Source organism: Callionymus lyra, chromosome 13 (genome assembly GCF_982586985.1).
Source record: "Callionymus lyra chromosome 13, fCalLyr1.hap1.1, whole genome shotgun sequence".
Taxonomy (NCBI): Eukaryota; Metazoa; Chordata; class Actinopteri; order Syngnathiformes; family Callionymidae; genus Callionymus; species Callionymus lyra.
Window position 1 is genome coordinate 7839705 of NC_141830.1, and position 23547 is coordinate 7863251.

Genomic DNA, 23547 nt, shown 5'->3' on the forward strand with positions numbered 1-23547 from the left:
GACAAGAGAGTGCGATCATTTCATAACACCATCTTGTTTACGAAAGTACTCTCGGCAAAGATTGATATTTCATTTCATCCTTGCATGACACACATTTGAAGAAGTCACTGTCATCTCCTCTCCGGATGTGGATGCAATGTATTCGCCTAGTACATTACATACCTGATGTTGTTGCAGATCCCTTAAAAATATTTGACGGTTCTATACGCAGCCTTTTGTTGTTGGACTGACGCACACACGGTATCAGGAACAAACAGGCCTAACACTGTTGGTGAAAGAAAAGTGGCAAATGAAAAAAATCTCTTCTGATTGGATCATATTCATGCATGTGTTTTTTTCAAATTTGAATTTGAAATATGAGCTTGTTTGGTGAAATGATATCATCACATGCGATTTATCATATTTTTCAAAATCTAACTGATTGCGCTTTCAAGTCACCTTTCCTGCAGGTTTTACCTCCACATTGAACAAATTGGTTTAAACTGTTATGGTCATTTTTTGGAATTAATCTAATCCATTTGTAATATTGTACGTCATGTGAAGGTCATGTTTTTTTTGAAGCCACAGTTCCTTTTTCTTCCTAAAGAGCTCACCATCGCCCGGGCCCTGATTATTTCCACAGCGTCCAATCATTTCATGGCACAGTTCTTTGGTGGGAATAAAGCATGTCGATTAACTGTGCTCTCTTACTGCCAAGGCCTTCAGCTCAAGTACCAGGAACCCATCATAAAGAAGAACTCGGCAATTTAGGCTCCAGCATTAATATAGGGAAGAGGATAATAAAACGGTTAAATTCTAATTCAATGAGCTTTTACACATCATTTTCATGGACTGAGCTTTTAAACCTGTTTTTGCAAAATTTCCTCTAACCCGGCTTACAAGGAAAATACAATTTTGAAGTATAATTCTTTATTTAAACGTGATACAATCATAACACTATCAATAATAAGGTGGGAACTATAAACTAGTTTTGTAGGGAAAGAGCAATTTATTTTCATTAGTTCTGACATTTACATCTGTTAATTTCAATGATAGACTGCGAAATGTGATTTATATTGTATAGAGATGCTGTTGTGTAAACATTACGATAAGTACACATTCTGGAACATTTACACACAGTTGTGTAATATCAACATTTAAGTAAATGTATTTGTGTATTATTGTACCATACAGTCCAGAGTTTACTCTGATGTGTGAATTTAACAAATTATAATAATGATTTACACTTTTGAAGCACAACAGTCTAGTTTCACAACTTTTGTGCAGAATATCATTTTGGATTATAAGTTGTGCAATTGATGAAGTGACAGAAATCTAAATCATAGATAACAAAATGTCTGCCAAACATTCCATTTTCCTAGTTGCCTGGATGTTATTGAGTAGCGTAACCGATTGTTTTTGTCAGGATAAAATGTAAACATTCCTGAAGGTATTTATGCTATTTTGAATAAAAAGAGGATGTTTAACCTTAACTATCTGCTGATTTACGTAACTGTAATTGTTCGACCACTTGAGTAAGAAAAAACTTTCAGTGGATGGAGATTATGTACGGTTCCTGTCTTGCTGCTTAGCTTTCGTCACTTTTAAGTTAATTCTCCCGGTTTTGTTTTCGTGAGTTCATAGTGCCGTATTGCACTAACAGACTTGTCCCCTGGTGGAGCTAGTCAAGGGTGATTTGTCTTCATTCCCACCAACGCACATGAAAGTAGGCCATTTAAAACAAAGTATTTGTTTGACTGTGTGTGTGTGTGTGGGCAACATGGCACCGAGTTCTTTTGGCCTCAGATGGCAAAGAAACAAGCTTTTCATGCCTTACAGTCACAGCAGATTAGTGAATTAATAAGACATTTGGTGTCGCCTGGCCTTTCTCTAGATTGCTCACTGTGCATGAACGGATCCGTCCTCGTCCCCTCCACATCGCTAAACCATCGATGATCATGCAGGCCGCGTCTCAAACCACAGCTGAAAGCATTTGACTCGTCTCACAATGTTGATCTAGGTTTTTTTGTGTTTTTTTAATTGTTCTTGTCCTCCTAAGTCCAGCTAAATATTTATGTCTGAAAACTTGAATCCCAACAACTAACGTTGTTAGCATTTTTGAAAAACAAGTCTCCAGCTATTTGTTCCGAGTCTCTTGTGTGAAAAAAGAGCAGGGATTGCAGGAGGTGTTGGTGTACATGCGTGCACGTAGCCAAGCATGAGTGTAGAGATGCTTCCCCTCACCCTCGGGAACAGCTTAGCAGTGTCACTGCTGCCCAAACTCGGTGGCTGAGCAAGGAGGGCCAGGTGGTGGGGCCGAGTGCGGCACAGTCAAGCGTGGACACGGCGCATGCTGACATTTGCCTTCGATGACTGCTGCAGGGAGAGAAAAAATCTGCTTTTCCATATGCTTGTGCTCGTTGCAACCCTTCACTATACTCAGAGCACCCCCCCCCCCCCCAACTGCCCTATTCTGCCCCCTTCTTGCCAGTCTCAACCAGATGGCTCCCTGAACATTGTTTACCTTGGGTGACGGTCCCAGATGCAGAGTGTGTCCATGGGCATCATCATTCCGCCCAGTTAGTTTCCTCGTTCCTTTGCTCCCTCTTAGCGACCCTGCCAGTGTATCTTCTCTCAAGTCACTTTAACTAGTAAATATTAATATTTTCACAGATGTACAAAAGCCTCCATACACAACTGTAACATTTCTATAAGCTGCAGAAAAAGAGTAACTGATTCATTATTTTATCTTGACGTCATAAAATCGAATTCAATATATAAAAAAAAAACATGTTTAGTTAGATTTTTTTTTCCAAACGGGGCGACCAGGTTTCTCTCGCTTCTGTTATCGGCCTTGAACCAGGGCCTATGTGCGTTGAATTGCCGTGTCAATAGCGATGCACTAGAAACATTTCTGGGTATTGCATATGTGTGACGGCAAGGTCATGTTTTATCATGAAAAATAAATTTGCTCTTTTTATAAAGTTCTAATGCTTTGAAGTCCCAATGATTTTATATATATTTATAGTTTGGACATTTCCAGCCAGTGACCTTGATGCTTGCCTGATGACCTTTGACCGCTTGATTTCAATGAGTTTTGTGTGGCTTGTATTTCTAAGTCATTACCAGCATGTTTTTACGGTTTCCTGTTACCCCTGCTACAAGGTTTTTTGGCTTTTTCCTACCATTTATCTATTTACCCGTTGGAAAATTATTCAAAATTTCTATCAGATTTTAATGTAATTGCTAAGGAAAGGTTGCTTATTTAACAAGACAACAATCATTTTGATATTGTCACTATTCTTTGAGGCTCAATTTATCTTGAATAATCTTTGTGTTTGTTCTCTCCTTTACCAAACCAATTCCAGTTTTACTCGCATTGCTGACATCCATCATTTCTGTTCCTTATCCTAACAAGACACGGCATCTTTAAAGGTCCCCCATATCAACATGAACATTTATCTAAGTTAATTTTGAGGCAACCATTAGGTGGGTTCTTAAAGTAACTTGGCGAGCCAGATTTGGACCCACAGGGTCATGAGTCTGAAACATGACTTGCTTGACCAGTTTTTACTGGGTTGTGCTCTCCCATATAGCTCATTTGAATTTAACTGTTCACCAATTTAATAAACTCGATTAAAAAGGGGCTTGCAAAGATCTTAAAAGACTTAAAATCTTAATATTTTCATAAGCATTTCTGATCATTCCTTGGGAGTTGGGTTGATCATGCACCCAAGCTGAACTTTTTTAGTCCATTAGTCTTCAAATATTCCATTTCTGTATCAAGGTCACTTATAAAGGGCTATGTTGCATTATGTTGTTTTGACCACAAAGTTTCGCAACATTACACGACTAATCTAATATGCTTGAAGGCCCGGATCTGGCCCACAATAGCCCTGCCCTATAGTGTCATTACAAATTCTTCCACCTCTCTTCTCACTTGCATCCCTTAAGCAAAGTATTTTTCCTCACACTACTTAAGACAACATTATAGCCATATTTAAATATGTATAATTGAGTCAGTATATGTTAGGTGAGAATAATGACAAGAACAATCGTTGTATTTTGAGTAATGAGGTCGACTTAAAACCTCTAAAATTCTTAAATTACACAAAGCAAGGAGGAAAATAAGATGCATTCGTAAACAATTGTGTCCATCATTACTGCTAATCTAACAAGCTATTTCATTGCAGCTCTTTGACACCTCCCTTACCTTTTATAAAAAAATTATTGACATTGAAAGCAACGTGAAAAAAAATCAAAAGGTCTTCTGATTGAAATGTTACTTGGATAGATGGAAGTCCTCAAAGCGATGGCTCTCCAAGTGCTGGCATGACATCAGCTTGTGAAGCTTCGGCACCGTTGTGAGGGAAGTATACATTCTGACCATCTGTCAAAGAGTTCTGGATGTGGTTAGTTTACATCGGTAGTCAGTAGTAACAGCTGGCTCCGGAGAACTGGACCCCCCACTCCTCCACTGCTAACCAGCGGAAACTTCTGCATCTGTCATCTGCTTTCCCCAATGACCCAGCTTTCCTTCCAGCTGCCACCCTAGAACCCTACTCCCAGAGTCATCATTTAGGCCCGGATTTTTTAAATATTCTCAACTTTTCGCTATCGGCACATCGAAATCCAACTATTTGTTTTAACTGATTTTCAGTTGAAGCTGCTGGCCTGGATATATCTTTTAGAGATAAAATTGAAACGCCTTTAACAACCCTCAACTGTTTATTAATAATAAGAATAACAATCATACATTTAAAATATAGATATTACAGGTATTACAGACCAAAGTGAGTTTTCCTGCTATTCATTTCAATGTATTTATATTTTCTAGACATCATAAACACTCAGGCGATATAATTGTTTTAAATGCATGGGTCAAATCTTGCAATCCACTTTTGTCAATTGATCTCCTCAATAAAATGACAGTGACATATTGTTGTTATTTTCATTTTATTTCCACAATAAAAGTGTTTGCTTCCTTTTTATTTCTCTAGCACCGATGCCCAAGAATGTCAAGCTGCAGGGAGAATCCTCGGATAATGTTGAACCAACCAGAGGCAAAAGTACAGTGAGCAATAGCACCCTGGTTCCGGTCAAAGGGATCAACAATCTCGGCAACACCTGCTTCTTCAATGCTGTAATGCAGGTACAGTAATGCAGCAATCATCAATAAACAACTTTGTGTCAAAACTACTCCAAAATTGTTTGGCTATCATCTCAAATTCATCTTGAGTTTAAACTGGTATGAACTATCGATATAGTTATTCCATCTAGTATTCCCAGATTGGTCGGGCATTTTGAGGGTCTTTGGGCAGTGGGTGGTAGTCTCTTATTATCAATATAAAATATCATTACAATAACGGTTGGAAATTAAATCTTAAAGACTACCTAGTTGTAGAAAGAAAATTCATCCATTGAGAAGCCTTGGAATGATATTATATGCATGTATTAACAGAATCTGGAGTTCTGACGTGTTTCAAGATACAAGGGCAACCATATGATAAATTGCGATATTGTAGGAACAAGGATATATTTGTAGTATTGTCCAAGTACTTGATTTTGGTTTTGCAGAATTTACAGACCACATGACTCTTGACGTAGTTGTAACTGCTGTCAATTGTTTTTAAACCAAAACATCAGCTTTAAAAGGTGCTGAAGTCGACTGTATCCTCTCGTCCTCAGTCATCGCCGGAATCTCTATGGTTTTCCTTTTTCCTGTGTCTTTGGAGAGTTTATTGACTGCTGACATCTAGTGGCTGGATGTTTCACTGCAACACAAAAATGAACAAACGCTGTGAATATATATTTAAAAAAAATATTATTATTTTATCTTAAACACACTTTATTCAACTGTAAACCATAAAGGAACTTTGGCAATATATGCCATATCAATATGACAATATTGACATACTAAAAATCATTATTATTAAATAATTAAAGTCTGTATTTAGGTGAATCTCCAATATATAAACAAGTCTGACAGCGATACTATTAATCTAACCTAAATCCTACAAGGTTTTTTTAAACTAGCAAAACCGTAGCATAACATGTTCTTAAGTTGTGTAAGTGTTATTGACGTGGTCTTTGTATGACGGCTCATTGATGAGCCACACTACAGACCTTTAATGAGTGTGCGTTTGCTTGTGTGTACAAACAAGGCTGGCTGTAAGGTCATCCCGAAGTGTGTACATTGGTGTGTTGTGTGAGTTCACCTGCCCTTGCAAGAGTGCCACTCAGTTGGTGCAGAGCATGTTCGCTGCACAAAACAACCATAGAAACACAGTTGTCTGTCCCTGGTTGTGTCATGGTCACTACAGGCTGACATGTCTCTCCCACAATGAGCCTGTTTTTTCCCACCATTTTGTTAATCACCCTTAGGGCCTTTCCTTGTTGATTGAAATTCAAGTGAGCACGCTTTACTTGCTTTTCCATCCCTCTCTCTCTGTCTGTTTGTATTGTCCCCATGAAAATTGCGAATCTTTGTGTTGAAAATGAATAATTGTCAAAGGACGAGCAGTGTCTGTGTTCACAATGCCGGCGCTGTTGTGCTCCTCGTGCAGCGACTGTCTTCATTGCCAGGATGTGACAAAACAAATCTCTTGAACAGGAAGGAAAATACCCTTCTTTAAAATTGCAGTAGTGATCGCTTCTGGTTTTTTAGCGTTCCAAGGATCTTATTTAAGCCCAAGGACGACACATGGTTTGCCGTTTGCCACCCCCAAGAAATTGTAATGCAGTTAAAGAACAGTTACTTTCAGGGTTGTTAGACTATGTTGATGTGTTATGTTTTTTAATAAAACTGTATCGTAGTCGACAGCACTGTATCCATTATTTTTCCCAAAAAATGTTTGGCTTTAAAATCTATTTTATTTTTTTTATAATAATTATTTTATGGTTAATATTTCAATAAAGTGTGTTTAAAATGATTCCTCTTTCTTAATTATTTAAAATTAACATAAATATTCACAGTGTTTGTTAATTTATTTGTCGCTATTAATCTTCCTGCCACTAGATGTCAGTAGTCATTACTTCCTCCGCAGCTAAAGGAACAATAAAATTCCGCAAGATCGTGGCCAGGACTGAAGATGAGAGGATACAGTCGACTCGATCAGCTTTTAAAGCTGATGTTTGGACATATTTAGTTTTTTAAAACAAATGTAAGCAGTTACGACGACAATAGTCATGTGGTCTGTAAATTCTGCAACTACTTGTACTCGATCAATACTACAAATATATCCTTGTTCTTACATTATTGCAATATATTGTATTGTTGTCCCTGTGTTTTGATATGTATCATATTGCCAGATTCTTGCCACAACACACCCATATTTACTTTATCTAATTTCTAATGCTGCTTTTTTCTACCCTTCAGAATCTCTCTCAAACACATATGCTCATTGATCTGATCCAGGATGTGAAGGAGAAAGGTCACAAGATGAGGATCTGCCCTCCGGGCGAGACCACTCTGGTACAGTTGAATCAGAGCAAGAATCATGCTGTTTTTTCATGTACACCTCATTAAAAAACATGTTTCCTGACTAATCTTCTCTAATTTAGAGCCCACTGATGGTCACGCTACCGGGATCAGAGCCTCTTACAGCTGCCCTGTTTCTCTTCCTTCAAAGCATGAAAGAACCAGGAAAAGGCCCAGTCAATCCTAAGATCCTCTTCAATCAGCTGTGTCAGAAGTAAGATACTACCACTTTATTTCTACTGTATTTATTTTTTCACTCTAAGGAAGATGGATGATAAGGCGTGCTATCAATGATCGGGTCTATTTCCATACATACTGTGCACCGGATTATAAACCATTTTTGCTGTACTGCGTTGAGCAATACCACAGAGCCTTATGGAGTAATAGTATGTTGCCACATTGAGTAATACTACAGAGAATGGAGATTTGTTGTGCGGTTAAGCCTCATCGAATATTGCGACAAAAACTAGCGATGTAATACTACGGAGCAAAGTGGAGTATTACTAGAGAGCCTCTAGTAATACTACTACAAACCCATGCAGAGTAATACTACTATGCGCCTTGCAGAGTAATCCTAGTATGGAGCCTTGCAGATTAATAATACTACAGAGCCTATTAGAGTAATAATACTACAGAGCCTCTTAGAATAATAATACTACAGAGCCTCTCAGAATAATAATACTACAGAGTTTCTCAGAATAATAATACTACAGAGCCTCTCAGAATAATAATACTACAGAGCCTCTCAGAATAATAATGCAACAGAACCAATCAGAGTAATAATACTACAGAGCCTCTCAGAGTTATAATACTACAGAGCCTCTCGGAATAATAATGCTACAGAGCCTCTCAGAATAATAATACTACAGAGCCTCTCAGAATAATAATGCTACAGAGCCTCTCAGAATAATAATACAACAGAGCCTCTCAGAATAATAATACTACAGATCCTCTCAGAATAATAGTGCAACAGAGCCGATCAGAGTAATAATACTACAGAGCCTATCGGAATAATAATGCTACAGAGCCTCTCAGAATAATAATGCAACAGGGCCAATCAGAGTAATAATAATACAGAGCCTCTCAGAGTAATAATACTACAGAGCCTCTCAGAATAATAATGCAACAGAGCCTCTCAGAGTAATAATGCTACAGAGCCTCTCAGAGTAATAATACTACAGAGCCTCTAAGAATAATAATGCAACAGAGCCTCTCAGAACAATAATACTACAGAGCCTCTCAGAATAATAATACTACAGAGCCTCTCAGAGTAATAATACTACAGAGCCTCTCAGAGTAATAATACTACAGAGCCTCTCAGAATAATAATGCAACAGAGCCAATCAGAGTAATAATACTACAGAGCCTCTAGGAGTTATAATACTACAGAGCCTCTCAGAATAATAATGCAACAGAGCCTCTCAGAATAATAATACTACAGAGTTTATCAGAATAATAATACTACAAAGCCTCTCAGAATAATAATGCTACAGAGCCTCTCAGAATAATAATACAACAGAGCCTCTCAGAATAATAATACTACAGATCCTCTCAGAATAATAGTGCAACAGAGCCAATCAGAGTAATAATACCACAGAGCCTCTCAGAGTTATAATACTACAGAGCCTCTCAGAATAATAATGCTACAGAGCCTCTCAGAGTAATAATGCAACTGAGCCAATCAGAGTAATAATACTACAGAGCCTCTCAGAGTAATAATACTACAGAGCCTCTCAGAATAATAATGCAACAGAGCCTCTCAGAGTAATAATGCTACAGAGCCTCTCAGAGTAATAATACTACAGAGCCTCTAAGAATAATAATGCAACATAGCCTCTCAGAACAATAATACTACAGAGCCTCTCAGAGTAATAATACTACAGAGCCTCTCAGAGTAATAATACTACAGAGCCTCTCAGAATAATAATGCAACAGAGCCAATCAGAGTAATAATACTACAGAGCCTCTCTGAGTTATAATACTACAGAGCCTCTCAGAATAATAATGCAACAGAGCCTCTCAGAATAATAATACTACAGAGTTTATCAGAATAATAATACTACAGAGCCACTCGGAATAATAATGCAACAGAGCCTCTCAGAATAATAATACAACAGAGCCTCTCAGAGTAATAATACTACAGAGCCTCTCAGAGTAATAATACTACAGAGCCTCTCAGAATAATAATGCAACAGAGCCTCTCAGAGTAATAATACTACAGAGCCTCTCAGAATAATAATGCAACAGAGCCAATCAGAGTAATAATACTACAGAGCCTCTCGGAGTTATAATACTACAGAGCCTCTCAGAATAATAATGCAACAGAGCCTCTCAGAATAATAATACTACAGAGCTTATCAGACTAACAATACTACAGAGCCTCTCAGAATAATAATGCAACAGAGCCTCTCAGAGTAATAATGCTACAGAGCCTCTCAGATTAATAATACTACAGAGCATCTCAGAATAATACTACAGAGCCTCTCAGAGTAATAATACTGCTGGGCTTCAGTGTGGCCTTGTAGCCTACCAAAGTCCTAGTTAAACATTTTTCTACTTTTACAATTGGTTCGAGGTCAGTGAGTACAACATAATTAATTTGATTTTTGAGAAAAGAAAATTTCTTTCATATCACATTGTTTGGAAAATATGGTATTTCTACATTTTCTGTAGAAGATCTATGTTCAAATACTTTCAAATATTCTTGTTTGGAGTCAGAAATCGAGGAAGCAACCGTCGGATTCCTCGCTGTTACAGTTGGCCATCGCCATGCCAGCGACACAAAAGGCTCAGCTTTAACTTGCTTTTATCTCATCATTGTGATGTGACCGCTTTAACCAGTCAGGCCCAGTTAGCACCTGGTCCCTGCTGAATCTCTTTTGACGCACACCAACCTCAACAAACACAATGCACACCAATGCCACTGCACCTTCTTCCGAGTGCTTCAAAGCAGATAATGAGTTTGCCAGTGCTCGCGAACGTTTCTGCAGCACCTGTGTCATATTTGATCCAGAGCAAGGTTTCAACTGCAACTGTACTGTTGCTTTCTGTCACAGCAGCAGCAACTTTGTCTCCATGTTTTCAAATGTATGGCTGCCTGTTATGGGTCAGGTTTGTTTTGTGTGTATTAGTGCAAATAGGTATATTTGTGTAGTTTAGCAGTGCAGGTGGGTGACTGGAGAATTTCAAGTCGGCTGGCTGGGTCCATCTCTGGTGCAGCTCTCACAGTTATTCTGGTACCGTGCTTTCATGCAGCAGGCCTATGTGTCTGCACACCGCTTCCTCACCTGGTACCATCTCAGCCTGCAGCCAACACGCAGTCAGCTGTTCACTTAACACATGCACATGCACACCTGTACATGCTCACATGCACAAGAGCTAATCAAATCTACTAGATTATGCCTTTAAGCCTCAGTTTGTCTACATATTTATTTATATTAGTTGTTTTTTTTATTGAATCAGAAATGTACAAAATCATCATCATTTCCCACTGTTCACAGGTGTGGTCAGTTGATACACCCCAATTTTTTTAAACAAGTCGTTAGTTCGTGTTTGTTAATTTTAATGTTGGCTCCAATGATTAAACAAACGGAGGGCACAAGATACATTTTGAGTGTATGCATCTTATCCTTAAAAATTAGTTTCACATCCTTCTATGAGTTATGATGGGAAATTAAATAACTAGCACTAGGTATTTTTTGTCAGAAATATATTTAAACTCCAAGTCCAACTGGACCCATATAGGGGTGTAAGAAAAAATACAATTAATTGTCACAATTTATTTCATCATACTCGATCAATATTTAACAGCTCTAAAATTGTTATGGCTGTTATGTAAAACATTCTCTTGGTTTTGCTTGTATTATTATTTTTTAGCTCTCTCCATTTGAATTCAGTAAGCTGATGTTTAGGGCTGAAGTAATAGACTACACAATTGGATACGATATTTTCGATCCACGTGGATCGAATGAAAGACAAAATATGTCCAAACCTCACCTTTAAAAGTAGCTGAAGCCATCTGTATCCCCTCATCCTCAGTCATCGCCAGCATCTAGCAGGATTTCATTGTTCTATTTTTTAATCCGATTAAACAACTGAAATGATCTTAATGACGGCCATTGGAACGATGTGAGGTTGAGTTTAAACTACTGTGGCAATTATATAGCATGTTAACTGGTATTGGCTTGAAAAAACATTATTTGTGGTACCATGCAATAAGTTACATGCTGTAACAAATATAAATAATTAGACCACACTTGTTTTCCTCAATGGTTATGCAATCTGTGTTTTCACGTTTCGAACAGATGGGAAAGAAACCATGGAATGCCTAAAAGTCATAGCTATTGATGTAAAGACTTAAGAAAACATCTCATAATAGTTGTACAAACACATTTAATTGTATTGTGTTAATTGAATGTCGATAATAGTCCGGGAGCTATTTGTTATCCAAACAAGTATTTGACAAAACACAGCACAACCTCACTTCTTCATTACAACCGTAAAAGTGTGGCGTAAGTGAGCTTCAATGTATGACTTATATACTCGCATATGGAAGGATTTGAAAACGAGTGCAGCGATGGAGGTCTGTGTAGCAAAGATCAGCAGCAGACACTGAACCCGTGATCACTTAATACAACACCAGATTCAATATTTTCACTAAACCCAACGTAACTGTTGATGTATTTAAGAAAATAAGAAGAAAAAAAAGCTTTGGCATACAATCGCTGTTTTCATACAGCATCCCTTAGAACCCTGACCTGTCCAATTGCTCCACTGTGATCTTCATTGCAGCTTAATGGTCTGTCCTTGACCTTATACGGCCAGGGAACATTTTTTTTCTTCTTTCATTTCACTCCGTACAAGTATGTCTGTGTTGACAGGCAGGTTAACAAAGCATTCAGGCTGAGATTCCAGCTTGTTACGAGTGTTGATTTGCACCATGGGGCCCACTAAGCCCTTGTGCTGTGTTACCACACGCGTTTGACCTTAACCAGCTGAGTACTGCTGCTGTCCGCCTCTTCCATCTCCTGCCAATGAAAAGGGTATGTTCTGGAGTCAGACCGGTGCCAAGCTATGTGGTTTGGATATTTTCCATCAAACAAATCTGGTTCCAACTTGTACCAGAATTGCATCTTGATGGAATTCCAATCAGCTGAGGTTCAATTCCACGGCTGAGTAAGTCAAAAATGTTTTTTTTGAATGAAAAACTAACGCACATAAATATTCATGATAAAACTAAGCTGTATCTAAAACAACCCACTTTGATTTCAATATATTTTAAAAGGAGGAAGAAATAGTAGATCCCTCACACCTGTTTCTATCCGGGGGTGAATTCAATTTTACCAACGGCAACAGAACATTTTTTTCTTTTTTTTGCCAAAACGCTGATGAAAGATTTCTCAGTGTGTGTCAACATCCACACTTTTTTTCACCCTCAAGCATTTTTTCATTTTCCTTTCATTGCATTTTTGAGCGAAGTAACAGAAATTAATAATGAACTCCATCTTTTGCTATGCCATTCAGGACACACTGACATGTAAACAAACGCCTAAAAAAAAACGGCTCGTAGAAAGAGAAAACTACAACAATGACGTGGTTATTTGCCTTCAATGAAGACCTCCATCTGGTTCAAGGGAAAAGAATGTTCAGTTTCGTAGAAGAAAGACATTTTTCTTCTTTTGCACCTTCTTGTTTCAAGCACTGTTAAATATTCTCTGGTGATTATTCAGTGTATTTTAAAGGTAACACAAACACACTCAAATGTTAATTCACAGCTTGTTAATTTCTTTTGTTATTAATTATGTTTTGTCTCTCAAATATTTTCAATGAGGTAGCTTTTATATATTATAAAATCAATATAAATAATATAAATAATTAGTTGTTTTTTTTATCAAACTGTAGAGTGACGTCATGGGACAGTCTGGCGACAGAAATAAAGCAAAGTATTGTATAAAGTATCTGTATAAGTATAAATCTGTCTGAAAAAGTGAAAAATATGAAGGAGAGATAAATGTTCATAATTGCATTGCAATTAATTTAGTATATGATATTTATTTGTTGGATAATAAAAATAATGTAGTATGTATGTGTATACATTATGTACGTTTTGTATTATATTACAGCTATAGCTTTATATATATTATATTATATTATACTTATATAGCTATAGCTTGATGGATCTACTGACTCCTTCAAGAAAATACGTTTTTATTTGTTCAGGCTTTTCCTTGATTTTCTGGAACTCCTGTTGTGTTATCAGTTTTATCTTGATCTTTAAAGTATATACTTTATTGAATATTGTTTTGATTGTTTAAGCGCTTTGTGACCCTGGTCTGGAAAAGCGCTATATAAATAAAAATTACTCACTTACTTACTTACTATTATATCTAATAGTATAATTAGATTTTAACAATTGTATGTCTATATAGATATTTATGTTATTTATATTTGTTGCATTATGCTATGATTTCTCATATATTACGTATTTGCATGGATGTCAGTGTAAAAATATTTGACAATTTTCTACAAACGGAGGAATAATTTAAAAGCGAAGGAAATTAAGAAAATACACATTTTTTTTAACCTCTTACTCCTTTTTTGAACTAAAGTATTTTGTAAGGTTTCCTTCTTTGGCTTCATTTTAAATTGTATTTCTTTCTTTTATATTTACTGTCCAACTATATACACATTTTATTTTATAAATGCTTCAAATGAATCAATTTGATCATATTTCAATTAAAAAAAATTTAAATTAAACATTAAAATAACTTAGATGATTTAATGTAACTATACATCTGAATATACATTGCTTTGCCCAAATGTGTATTTCGTGAACAATGTGCAGTTGCCTTGTGTGATACATGTGTATTTTATTTTTTTTGGGGGGGGGGGTGAGCTTGTGTGGCCTTGTGTCTGGTACTAACTCATCCGGCTATTAATTGTGTTAGCACCGCAGCTGCTTATGTTGGCCAGATTGAGAGCAGCGCTACAGGGCCCTTCTGCTTCTCTCCACTGGGATGAGCTTCCAGACTGCCTCATTCCCACTCATCCTTCCAAAGCTCCTCTTGTTTCCCCCCCCCCCCCCCACTTCTATGTCAGTCATTTTTCCTCCCTCTACCTCCTCTACGTCTCCATTTCCTTCCTCTCCCGGGAAGACGGACCGGCCAGTGAGCCCGAGCGAGAGAGGGTGAAATTCCTTCACATGCTGTTCGGTTCCAGGACAGGCCAACGAGCGACATATGGACTCTCTCCGCCGCACACTCGCACCCCTTCTGCCCACCCGACCCTATTTTGTCTGCACGATAAAGGGCGTAGGAGACGCCGCTCGTGTCAGTGTGCGAGGGCGAGGGGGTGACTTTGGGCTGCTCCAGACCTCCTGCTCCTAACCTGTGTCATGGGCAGGTGGTTGGCCGTCTCTCCCCACGGCGGTGGACATCCGGTCTTGTATCTTAATGTCGCTGTATGTTTGAGGAATTAATCAGCGTGTGAACTGTAGCGAAAAACGAATGGTGTGACTTCCAACATGGTCAGCTGGTTTGCATTTTGGAAAATCATGCAATGATGCAAGTGAATTGTTAAAAGAGAAATGTTTTATCATAATTTCAAATGCATTGACGCCTAGATTTAACAGGAAATAAAGACATCTGTAGTAAACTACAGTTTAATGCTTTGTCCAAACCCTTTCACAATCATCCCTGATCTCGGATCCGGGTTCTCCTTGTCTCCTGTTTGTGTGTGCGATGCCCAACAGGTCGCCGTGACTCCATGCACATCTGTCCATCTGCCCCCAGCATCTGTCCTCACATCTGCCAAGGGTGGTCCATGAGAGGAGGAGAGTCGCTCACCTCTATGACTTCAATATGTTTTCCTATTGTTCTGTCTCTAAATATTCTCTAATCCAACTGCTTAATATCTACATGTTTCCATGTGTAAATCCGCATTGAGAATTCTTTTTTTTTTTTGGCAAAAAACTCACAAAGTACTGACCATTTCCTTTTTCAGTATTCAATAATATACACGTTGAGGCCTCATAATCCCTTTGTGTGCGCTTTATGAATCTTTCCTAAACATTGTTCCACATTATCACACAGTGTATACACTCTTAAAAACCCCACACAATTTTAACAACGTGATATTATGCATAAATTAATTCATTCATTCAAGTCTAAATTAACTATATAATTTAATATACTTTAACGTTTCCATAAAAAAAAAACAGTGAGTGCAGAAGGTGAACCGCGATGTAAGACTGCCGTGAATTGTTCAATCCCACTGTTCCTTATTTTCCCATATGTCTGCCATCATTTTTTATACGGTCATAGTAATGCGTGCTTTTGTTTGTCTCAGGGCTCCACGGTTCAAAGGCTACCAGCAGCAGGACAGCCAGGAGCTTCTCCACTATCTGCTGGACTCTATACGTGTGGAGGAAACCAAAGTGAGTTTATATTGTTTCTGGACTTTTGGAAAATGATATTTTGGGGACATAATTATATCTACCTTATGTTAAACTGTACTCTAAAAAACAGTCTATTACGTCTATAAGTCAGAAATAACTGGGAAATAAAATGAGGTGTATTTGTATAGTTAATTTAACGAGTTTAATTTAAAAAAGAAACATGATGTCAATTTGCCTCATATGGTCGTATAAACGTAGATAATAAAAGGTATCAAATGTGTTATTTATTATTGTCAGTGTACGTGAGTAGAAAAAAAGACGGAGGACCTTTTAGGGTTAATATTATTCCACTACTTATAAAAAGAAGACCAATTAAGTAAATAAGTAAAAGCGGAACCATACACACGTCCTATATGTATTTTATTTGATTTAGTTATTAATTTATATATGCAAACGTTAATTTAAAAGCTTCTTACTTTATTTTATTGTAATGATCAAATTGTATTTAATTTATATTTATTTAATAATTTTTTTAACTGTCAACGGCCCAGACAGGTGCCTCTGCTGCTTTTATGAAACTGGAAATAAACACGTTCTTAATCCTTATTTTGATTCTAGTATAAACAGATTGTTTTTTGACCCAAAGACGACTTCAAGACAAGCAAAGTCAAACGTTGTTTTTCGATCTGTTGTTGTAGCGTCACGTTGTCTCGATCCATTGACTCGTTTTGCTTGGCCAGTCACTTCACGGTTCCATGTTTTTTTGGCAAGTACCAAGTCGTCCCACCCTCCCCCTGCCCCCTAACAGAGCAATTAGGAGACCCCATGGCAGTCCTTTTGGAGGGCTGGATTGTTCCTTGTGGCCCCACCAGTGGCTGGGTGAACCTTGAGGAGAAGTCGGCGGGTGTGTTTAGTGGTCAGCCCGGGGCCCCAGGATGGGGGGCCGCGGTCTGGGCCTCGCCCCGGCTCCCATTCAAACTTGTGAACGCCGACAGTTGTGCCACTCGGGCGACTTGCAAGTGCCACAACCGGCATCATTGTGTGATCTTGGGAAACCCACAGCTGCTGAATGGGCTTCAGGGCTGTCCCATTGTGCTCAAGGGTCACCCCCTCACCCGCCCCCCCTTTTACACGCACACTCATCAGCCATCTCTCAATCCAATCAAGGGCGCGACGTGGAAGTGGACCACCATTATTCAATTCTCTAAATTAGTTTTTCTAGCGAGTCTTGTTTAAAATCCACACTCCTTTTTTAAGATTATTTTTTGTCAACAAAACTGTTATATTATGTTTGCTGGTGTAGTAACCAGTGAGAATACAGTTGTTTGTAATTGATTCAAAAGTAAAAGTAGTTGTTAAACTAACGGTGGTTAAACTCCACGGGTTGAGTAGCTTCGTATTCAGTATCGGTGCGTCCAGACACGAAGAGAGAAGTCGGTTTATCCGTCCTGTATACGTGTGTGTGGTCGTGACGGGGCGCAAGGTCACTTTGCAGAGGGTGTCGGGAGCCTTTTAGAGGCCCTAAGTGTTTGTGTTTATTGGCCATTAGTATCAGAGATCTAAATATGCTAATTTGCTCCCGGACAATTATCATCAATTAGCTGAGACGGTGGGTCTTACTCTCTCAGGGCATGTACTGTCCTTCTTCGCTCCGTCTTCATTTTAGTTTCCACCCCTGCACCCCCCCCTCCACCAGCCAACACAACACCCTCCCTCCCCCTGACGGTGCCCGTCCAGTGTGGGACACTGCATGCTGTTACTGAAGGGGATCGGGGGGTCGGGGGGGCGGCTGGTAATTAATTAGAAGGAGCCGCTGCCTCTGCTCCGACTGAGCCGAGCCAGAGTCTGACCGGGATTATTGGGGCTTTTTCTGACCTAAATAGCCAGTGCTGTGCGTGGGTCGGGGGACAGTGGGGGCGACTGGTCTCCTGGGCAGACAGAGACCGCGGCCAATTATCTATTGATTGGCGCTTTACTGCGACTCTTCACAGCTCTGCCCACAAACAACTCACAGGCCGCGTCGCCTCCAATCACCGGGATCACATGCACAGTTCATTAGAAAGTTGATGTGACAACAGTTTATGACAAGCGCAATGATTGTTTTTTTGTTTTTTTATACACTAATGATGCCGTGTTATGGGACACACCTGTCATGCGGCGGCGACACTTTTGATTGATCACATTTAATCAGGGAGGTTTAGAGAGGAAAAAACCTTTTGGTCACATTCAGATGTGAAAGGATGTTTAAAAACTTCTTCTTTTTTTTTCAGAGAGTAAAGGCAGGAATTCTGAAGGCGTTCAACAATCCCACAGAGAAGACTGCGGATGAAGAGACCAGGCGTCAAGTCAAAGGTTTGGAATCCAGAGCAACTCATGCAAGAGCAACACTGCCACCTCGTGGCGATCAAAGGGAGCGTTTACCAACTAGTTAAATGGCACTACTATTTAATTATTTTTTTAAATAGTGTTCGTAATTTTACAACCTCAAAACGACACATTTCCTTAGGGGCCACATTTTATCCAGTGACTGTTCTGAGGGGCCTTCTAAGCTAATATAAAGAAGTGGGAAAGTTAAAAATAAATCTAAGAAAACTTAGTTACTAAGCTATTATAATTACAATATATTATTTGAATAAAAACTTTTATTTTTTTATTTATAACATTCATTTTAATGTTAAATTCAACCATTCAATAATTTGATGGCTCTGATATATAGAGTTTGATCTAAAAAATGCTGTAATTAGGTTAAATAAAATGCCTCATGTCTTACTATTAATTACGTTGTGGTACAAAGGTGCATAACTTGTAAGTAAGTAAGTAAAGTTTATTTGTAAAGCACCTTTCTAGACCAGGGTCACAAAGCACTTTAACAATCAAAAACAATATACATCTAAAATACATACTTTAAAATGCCAAGACACATAAGACATGTGACATTGACATGTCGACTTGTATAACCCATAGCTCGCCCAATATGATTTTTTCATGTCAGTAACTAATCACGTGTCTTTCTCTCCGCCAGCCTACGGAAAAGAAGGTGTAAGGATGACCTTTGTTGACCGCATCTTTGTGGGCGAGCTGACCAACACCATTATGTGTGAAGAATGTGAGCATGTAAGTGTGGGTGGTTCATCTTGTAAGAATCATCTTAAGAGAAAATCTGCCTTAGTTTGTTCGTTATTTTAAATTTAAACTTAGGAACCAACACATTCACTGTATTTGCTTTGATGCATGTTTGTCTCCTAGATCTCGACTGTGAAAGAGGCCTTCATTGACATCTCTTTACCCATAATTGAGGAGAGGGTAAGTGTATTTTATTGAATGTTTTGACTCAATGTCATCTGGTTATTATTAATTAATTTGTTATATTTGTCTCCAGATTTCTAAACCGTCCAATCCCGGCAGACAAGGGAAGGGCAGCAAAGAACAGGAAGCTCATCTGCCTCACAACGAGCAGCTTCTATCTTCTTCTCAGTCGGCCAACAGATGCAACAGGAAGCTGGGTACACAGGTAGAAAACCTTCTTTACTCTGGATACTAAATGGTGGAAACCATATAGACAAATCTCGATCAATCTATGATCAGATGTTTTAGACTTAGATGAAAAAGTCAATACCAATATTTCAGTATCTAGATTTCAATATAATAAATAATATCTGTGCATTTGATGCATTATATACAAATACGAAATACTTTTAAATGATACTTAAAATCTAATAATTATGAGTAGTATTAGTATGGATTACATTCATTTTCCACCCGAAGGTTTTGTCATATATTATTATATACTTCACAAATGTTTCAATGATATTTAAGTGTCATGTTTTTTGTTAATAAAATAAATGATTTTACATCAGTTTTGAGGTTACTTGGAGTGTTGATAATTATCTGTGAGCATGACTCTGAATCAATTAGATAGCCTTCATTAATAAAAAGATTTTTTTTAGTTTGTGTCACAGGTTTTAAACATGTTATCCAAATTTGAATCAAGCACCCCCCACCCCCGTTGAAATCTTATCAGAATCAGAAAAGCTTTATTGTCATTATTGTAAACACAACATATAGTGTTTTGCGGTGATGACAGTATAAAATCAATATAAATGGAAAAAATAGATAAATAAAAGAAGAAAAAAACCCCCAAAAATGACATCATAGTGAGCATATAAAATATGATTAATTACATGAGTAAAATAAAAATAAATGTAATTAAATATAATTCAGCAGACAGGAATTCTTGAATCGTGATCTTCTGTTCTGTAAAACTGAGGTTGAATGAAATCAATTCAATTTGATCGGAGAAAAATTGGTAAATATAAAATTAGTTTGGCCCTAACCAAGAGTGCTAAGAGTAATTGGCCCCTTGTATTAGATGGATGGATGGATGGATGGATGGATGGATGGATGGATAAACTTTATTGATCCCTCTGGAGGTCTCCTCCTGTTTTTCCAGCTCACAGCAACACATACGATGGATTCATAAAACAAGAACAAAGGGAAATAAAAGAAAGTGCAAGATGACACAATCTCAATCTAAAGATAAAGAACATGGATCAAAGACAAAGGATACAAAGGTTAACATAGAATAGAATCATCTTTTCACTCCACTCCTGCTGCCAAACTCAGAATTAAACAATCTAATAGCACAAGGAACGAATGAGTCCCTGAGTCTATTAGTGTTGCATCTGGGGTATTAAATTAAAATGGTTAAACAACATAATAAACTTGCAGCTTAAATGTGTTTCCTGTAGAAACAACAAGTCAGGAGGTCCTCCAGCTCGATGGAAGAAAAGGTCCGTGGAGCTGAGCGTCCGGAGGACGACAATATAGCCGGAGGATCTCGCACTTCTATGTCCAAGATGGCCGCCGCCGGGAGCCTCTCAGACGCCAGTGAAAGAGACTCTTGCCCTCAGGACAGCAGCAACGATGCAGACAGCGAGGCCTCGGAAAGCGAATGGACGCCGCGTCCATCTTCAAGTCTAGCCCACAATCAGACGTCGTCCTCTCTGGTGGCTTCATCCACGTCCACGTCCTTCTCGAGGCATGGCGGCACCATGGAGCATCTGGTGTCCGCCGTGTCCAAAGTGAGCATCGGGCTCAGCTCGGACTGCTCCTCGTCCTCGCTCTGTTCTCCGGACGACCCCCGGGACTCTCGGGATAACCTCCACCATCAACACCACCAGGGGGCTTTCCAAGCCCTGTCCCACAGCTACACGCCGAGCTCCAAGGAGTGCTCTGTCCAGTCCTGCTTGCACCAGTTCACGTCCGTGGAGCTGCTGATGGGCAACAACAAGCTGCTGTGCGAGAGCTGCACCGAGCGCAGGCAGAAGCAGCTGCGGAAGAGCAGCCTCTCAGGTCAGACCTGCGCTGGAAGTCATTTACCAACATTATACTGTAGTCTTGAAATATTTATAGATTTATTTATTTTTGGTTTGCAATTTATCATATTTATTTCATGGTTTATATTTCAAGAAAGTTTAAAATAATAATTTGTTTTATTAAATTTTTTATTTGTGTTGCAACTAAACTTCCAGCAGCTAGGTGGCAGCAGTCATTACGTCATTGCGTCGGCTAAATGAACATTGAAATCTCGTGAGATCCTGATGATAACTGAGGACGAGAGGATACAGTCGACTCCAGCAGATTTTAAAGCTGATGTTTGGACATATTTTGGTTTGAAAACTAACTGACTAAAGCCTTCAAGAGTCATGCGGTCTGTAAACCCCAGAGTCTTGTACTCGGACAATAATACAAATATATAATACTGCAATATATCATATGGTTGCCCCTGTATCGTGATCCGCATAGTATCGCCAGAGTCTTGCCTAAACACACCCTTAGAAATAATAATAATAATATTTTGGACTATATTGTTTGTTGTTGTTGTAAATATCACGATGTTAATCGTCTATATTTCTGTGTTCTGGCAGATAAGAAGTGTGAAAAGATTTACACCAGCGCCAGAAAGCAGATGCTCATCTCGTCGCTGCCACCTGTCATCACATTACATCTGAAACGATTTCACCAGGTTTGCCACAAAACATGTATTTTTCAAGGACATTTGTTACTTATTGTTATATGACGTTGGTAACTTAGGCTTTATCTACTAATCCTTGTTTTAACCTATATATATATATATATATATTTATATATATTTCATCTACAGGAAGATGGTTAACATTAAACATCATACATCAATTTAATTTCTTCCTGGAACAGAAAAGGAAGATGGTACATGAAGCTTAACTTCTTATCTTCTTTTTAGGCAGGAATGAATCTTCGGAAGGTGAACCGTCATGTTGACTTTCCTTTAGTTTTGGATTTGGCGCCTTTTTGTTCAGCATCCTGCAAGGTAATGTCATTAAAAACATATACATATATATTTACTTTCTTTTGGGTAAATAAAAAAAATGAATTCTCCACTTCATGCTACAGAACTTGGCGGCTGGCGAACGTGTCCTCTACAGTCTATACGGCATCGTGGAACACAGTGGATCCATGAGGGGAGGTCACTACACTGCATATGTCAAAGTTCGTGCCCCACAGAAGAAACCAGAGCAGCATCACAAGAAACTGACAGGTTAGAGTCTGATGTCAACACTATTCTTCGTTGTGTAGGCGATTGATAGGAAGAAAAAGTCTCAGGAATCCTGAGAATGGTTGGATTCTATCGTATGTTTCCCCACCTCTGCAGAGCAGCTATTGCTAGTTTAACTAAACCAAACCAAACGAGGTAAACTAGATTGAAGAGATACAAAAATGTCTCTTCACTAACGACGCTGACCAAAATGGACGGACGAGGAATATTTTTCTATAATATAAGAATGACTAGGACTGAATCATTGCAATTATTTGTTTATATCCATGTCATTGTAGAGTAAGTATGACCATCACAGTTTTTTTTAAATAAAATTTACGTATAACGCCCTTCCACTGTAGACATTATGAAAATAAATTTATTTATTTATTTATCAATAAATAACTGTAGAAAAATCAAATCTTTAAATTCTCAACATGGCAAAAACACGCCTGAAATGGATAAAATAGCAGATAATTATAAATATCAGGTAAATTAGTTTGAAAAATCTAAATAAATGTTGGTATTTGCACTTTTAAGTACTAAAAACACTCAAACGGTTCTTCGTCTCGGTTTGTTTTCAGCCCCTGTAGTGCCCATGTAGCATATAGAAAAGAAAAACATGTGTTTGGAATAAAAGTTAACCATGAAAACCATGTTTCTACAACTAGAGACAGGTCATTCTCCTCCCCTGCTGAGACCCTGCTTGGCTGCATCCTCACCTTTCTTAAGCACCCGAAGACTGTTTCGGAAACCTTAGGAAAGTCATTGATAAACCTGTGTCTCCCACACGATTCCATGAAAACACTTGTATTGATAAGATCTATACAATGATAATAAAAAAACAATTGAAAAGATATTCTGACTTATTTTGCACCCAGGTGCAAAACAAATAGACTCAGGGACTCATTCATCCCTCGGGCTATTAAATTGTACAATTCTGAGTTCGGGGGCAGGAGTGGAGTGAGAGTATCTGGATGTTCTGTACTATGTTAGTCTTTGTATCCTTTGTCTTTGTTGTTTTTCTTTGATCTATGTTCTTTATCTTTATCTTTAGACTTAGATTGTGTCATCTTGTTCTTTTTCTCTTTATGTTCTTCTTCTTATTTTATTTTTCAT

General features: G+C 38.3%; 1 protein-coding gene across 1 annotated transcript in view; it reads left to right on the plus strand.

The window, feature by feature from the left end:
- usp45 (ubiquitin specific peptidase 45) overlaps window positions 1-23547 on the plus strand; it is a 33546-nt gene that overhangs the window by 8757 nt on the left and 1242 nt on the right. The window contains exons 6-17 of the mRNA XM_087805351.1: window positions 4980-5131; window positions 7358-7453; window positions 7543-7673; window positions 15806-15893; window positions 18125-18206; window positions 18877-18968; window positions 19101-19157; window positions 19234-19365; window positions 20603-21206; window positions 21782-21879; window positions 22117-22203; window positions 22287-22431. Of these exons, the coding sequence (XP_087661477.1) occupies window positions 4980-5131; window positions 7358-7453; window positions 7543-7673; window positions 15806-15893; window positions 18125-18206; window positions 18877-18968; window positions 19101-19157; window positions 19234-19365; window positions 20603-21206; window positions 21782-21879; window positions 22117-22203; window positions 22287-22431 (1764 nt within the window). The remainder of the gene's footprint in view (window positions 1-4979; window positions 5132-7357; window positions 7454-7542; window positions 7674-15805; window positions 15894-18124; window positions 18207-18876; window positions 18969-19100; window positions 19158-19233; window positions 19366-20602; window positions 21207-21781; window positions 21880-22116; window positions 22204-22286; window positions 22432-23547) is intronic.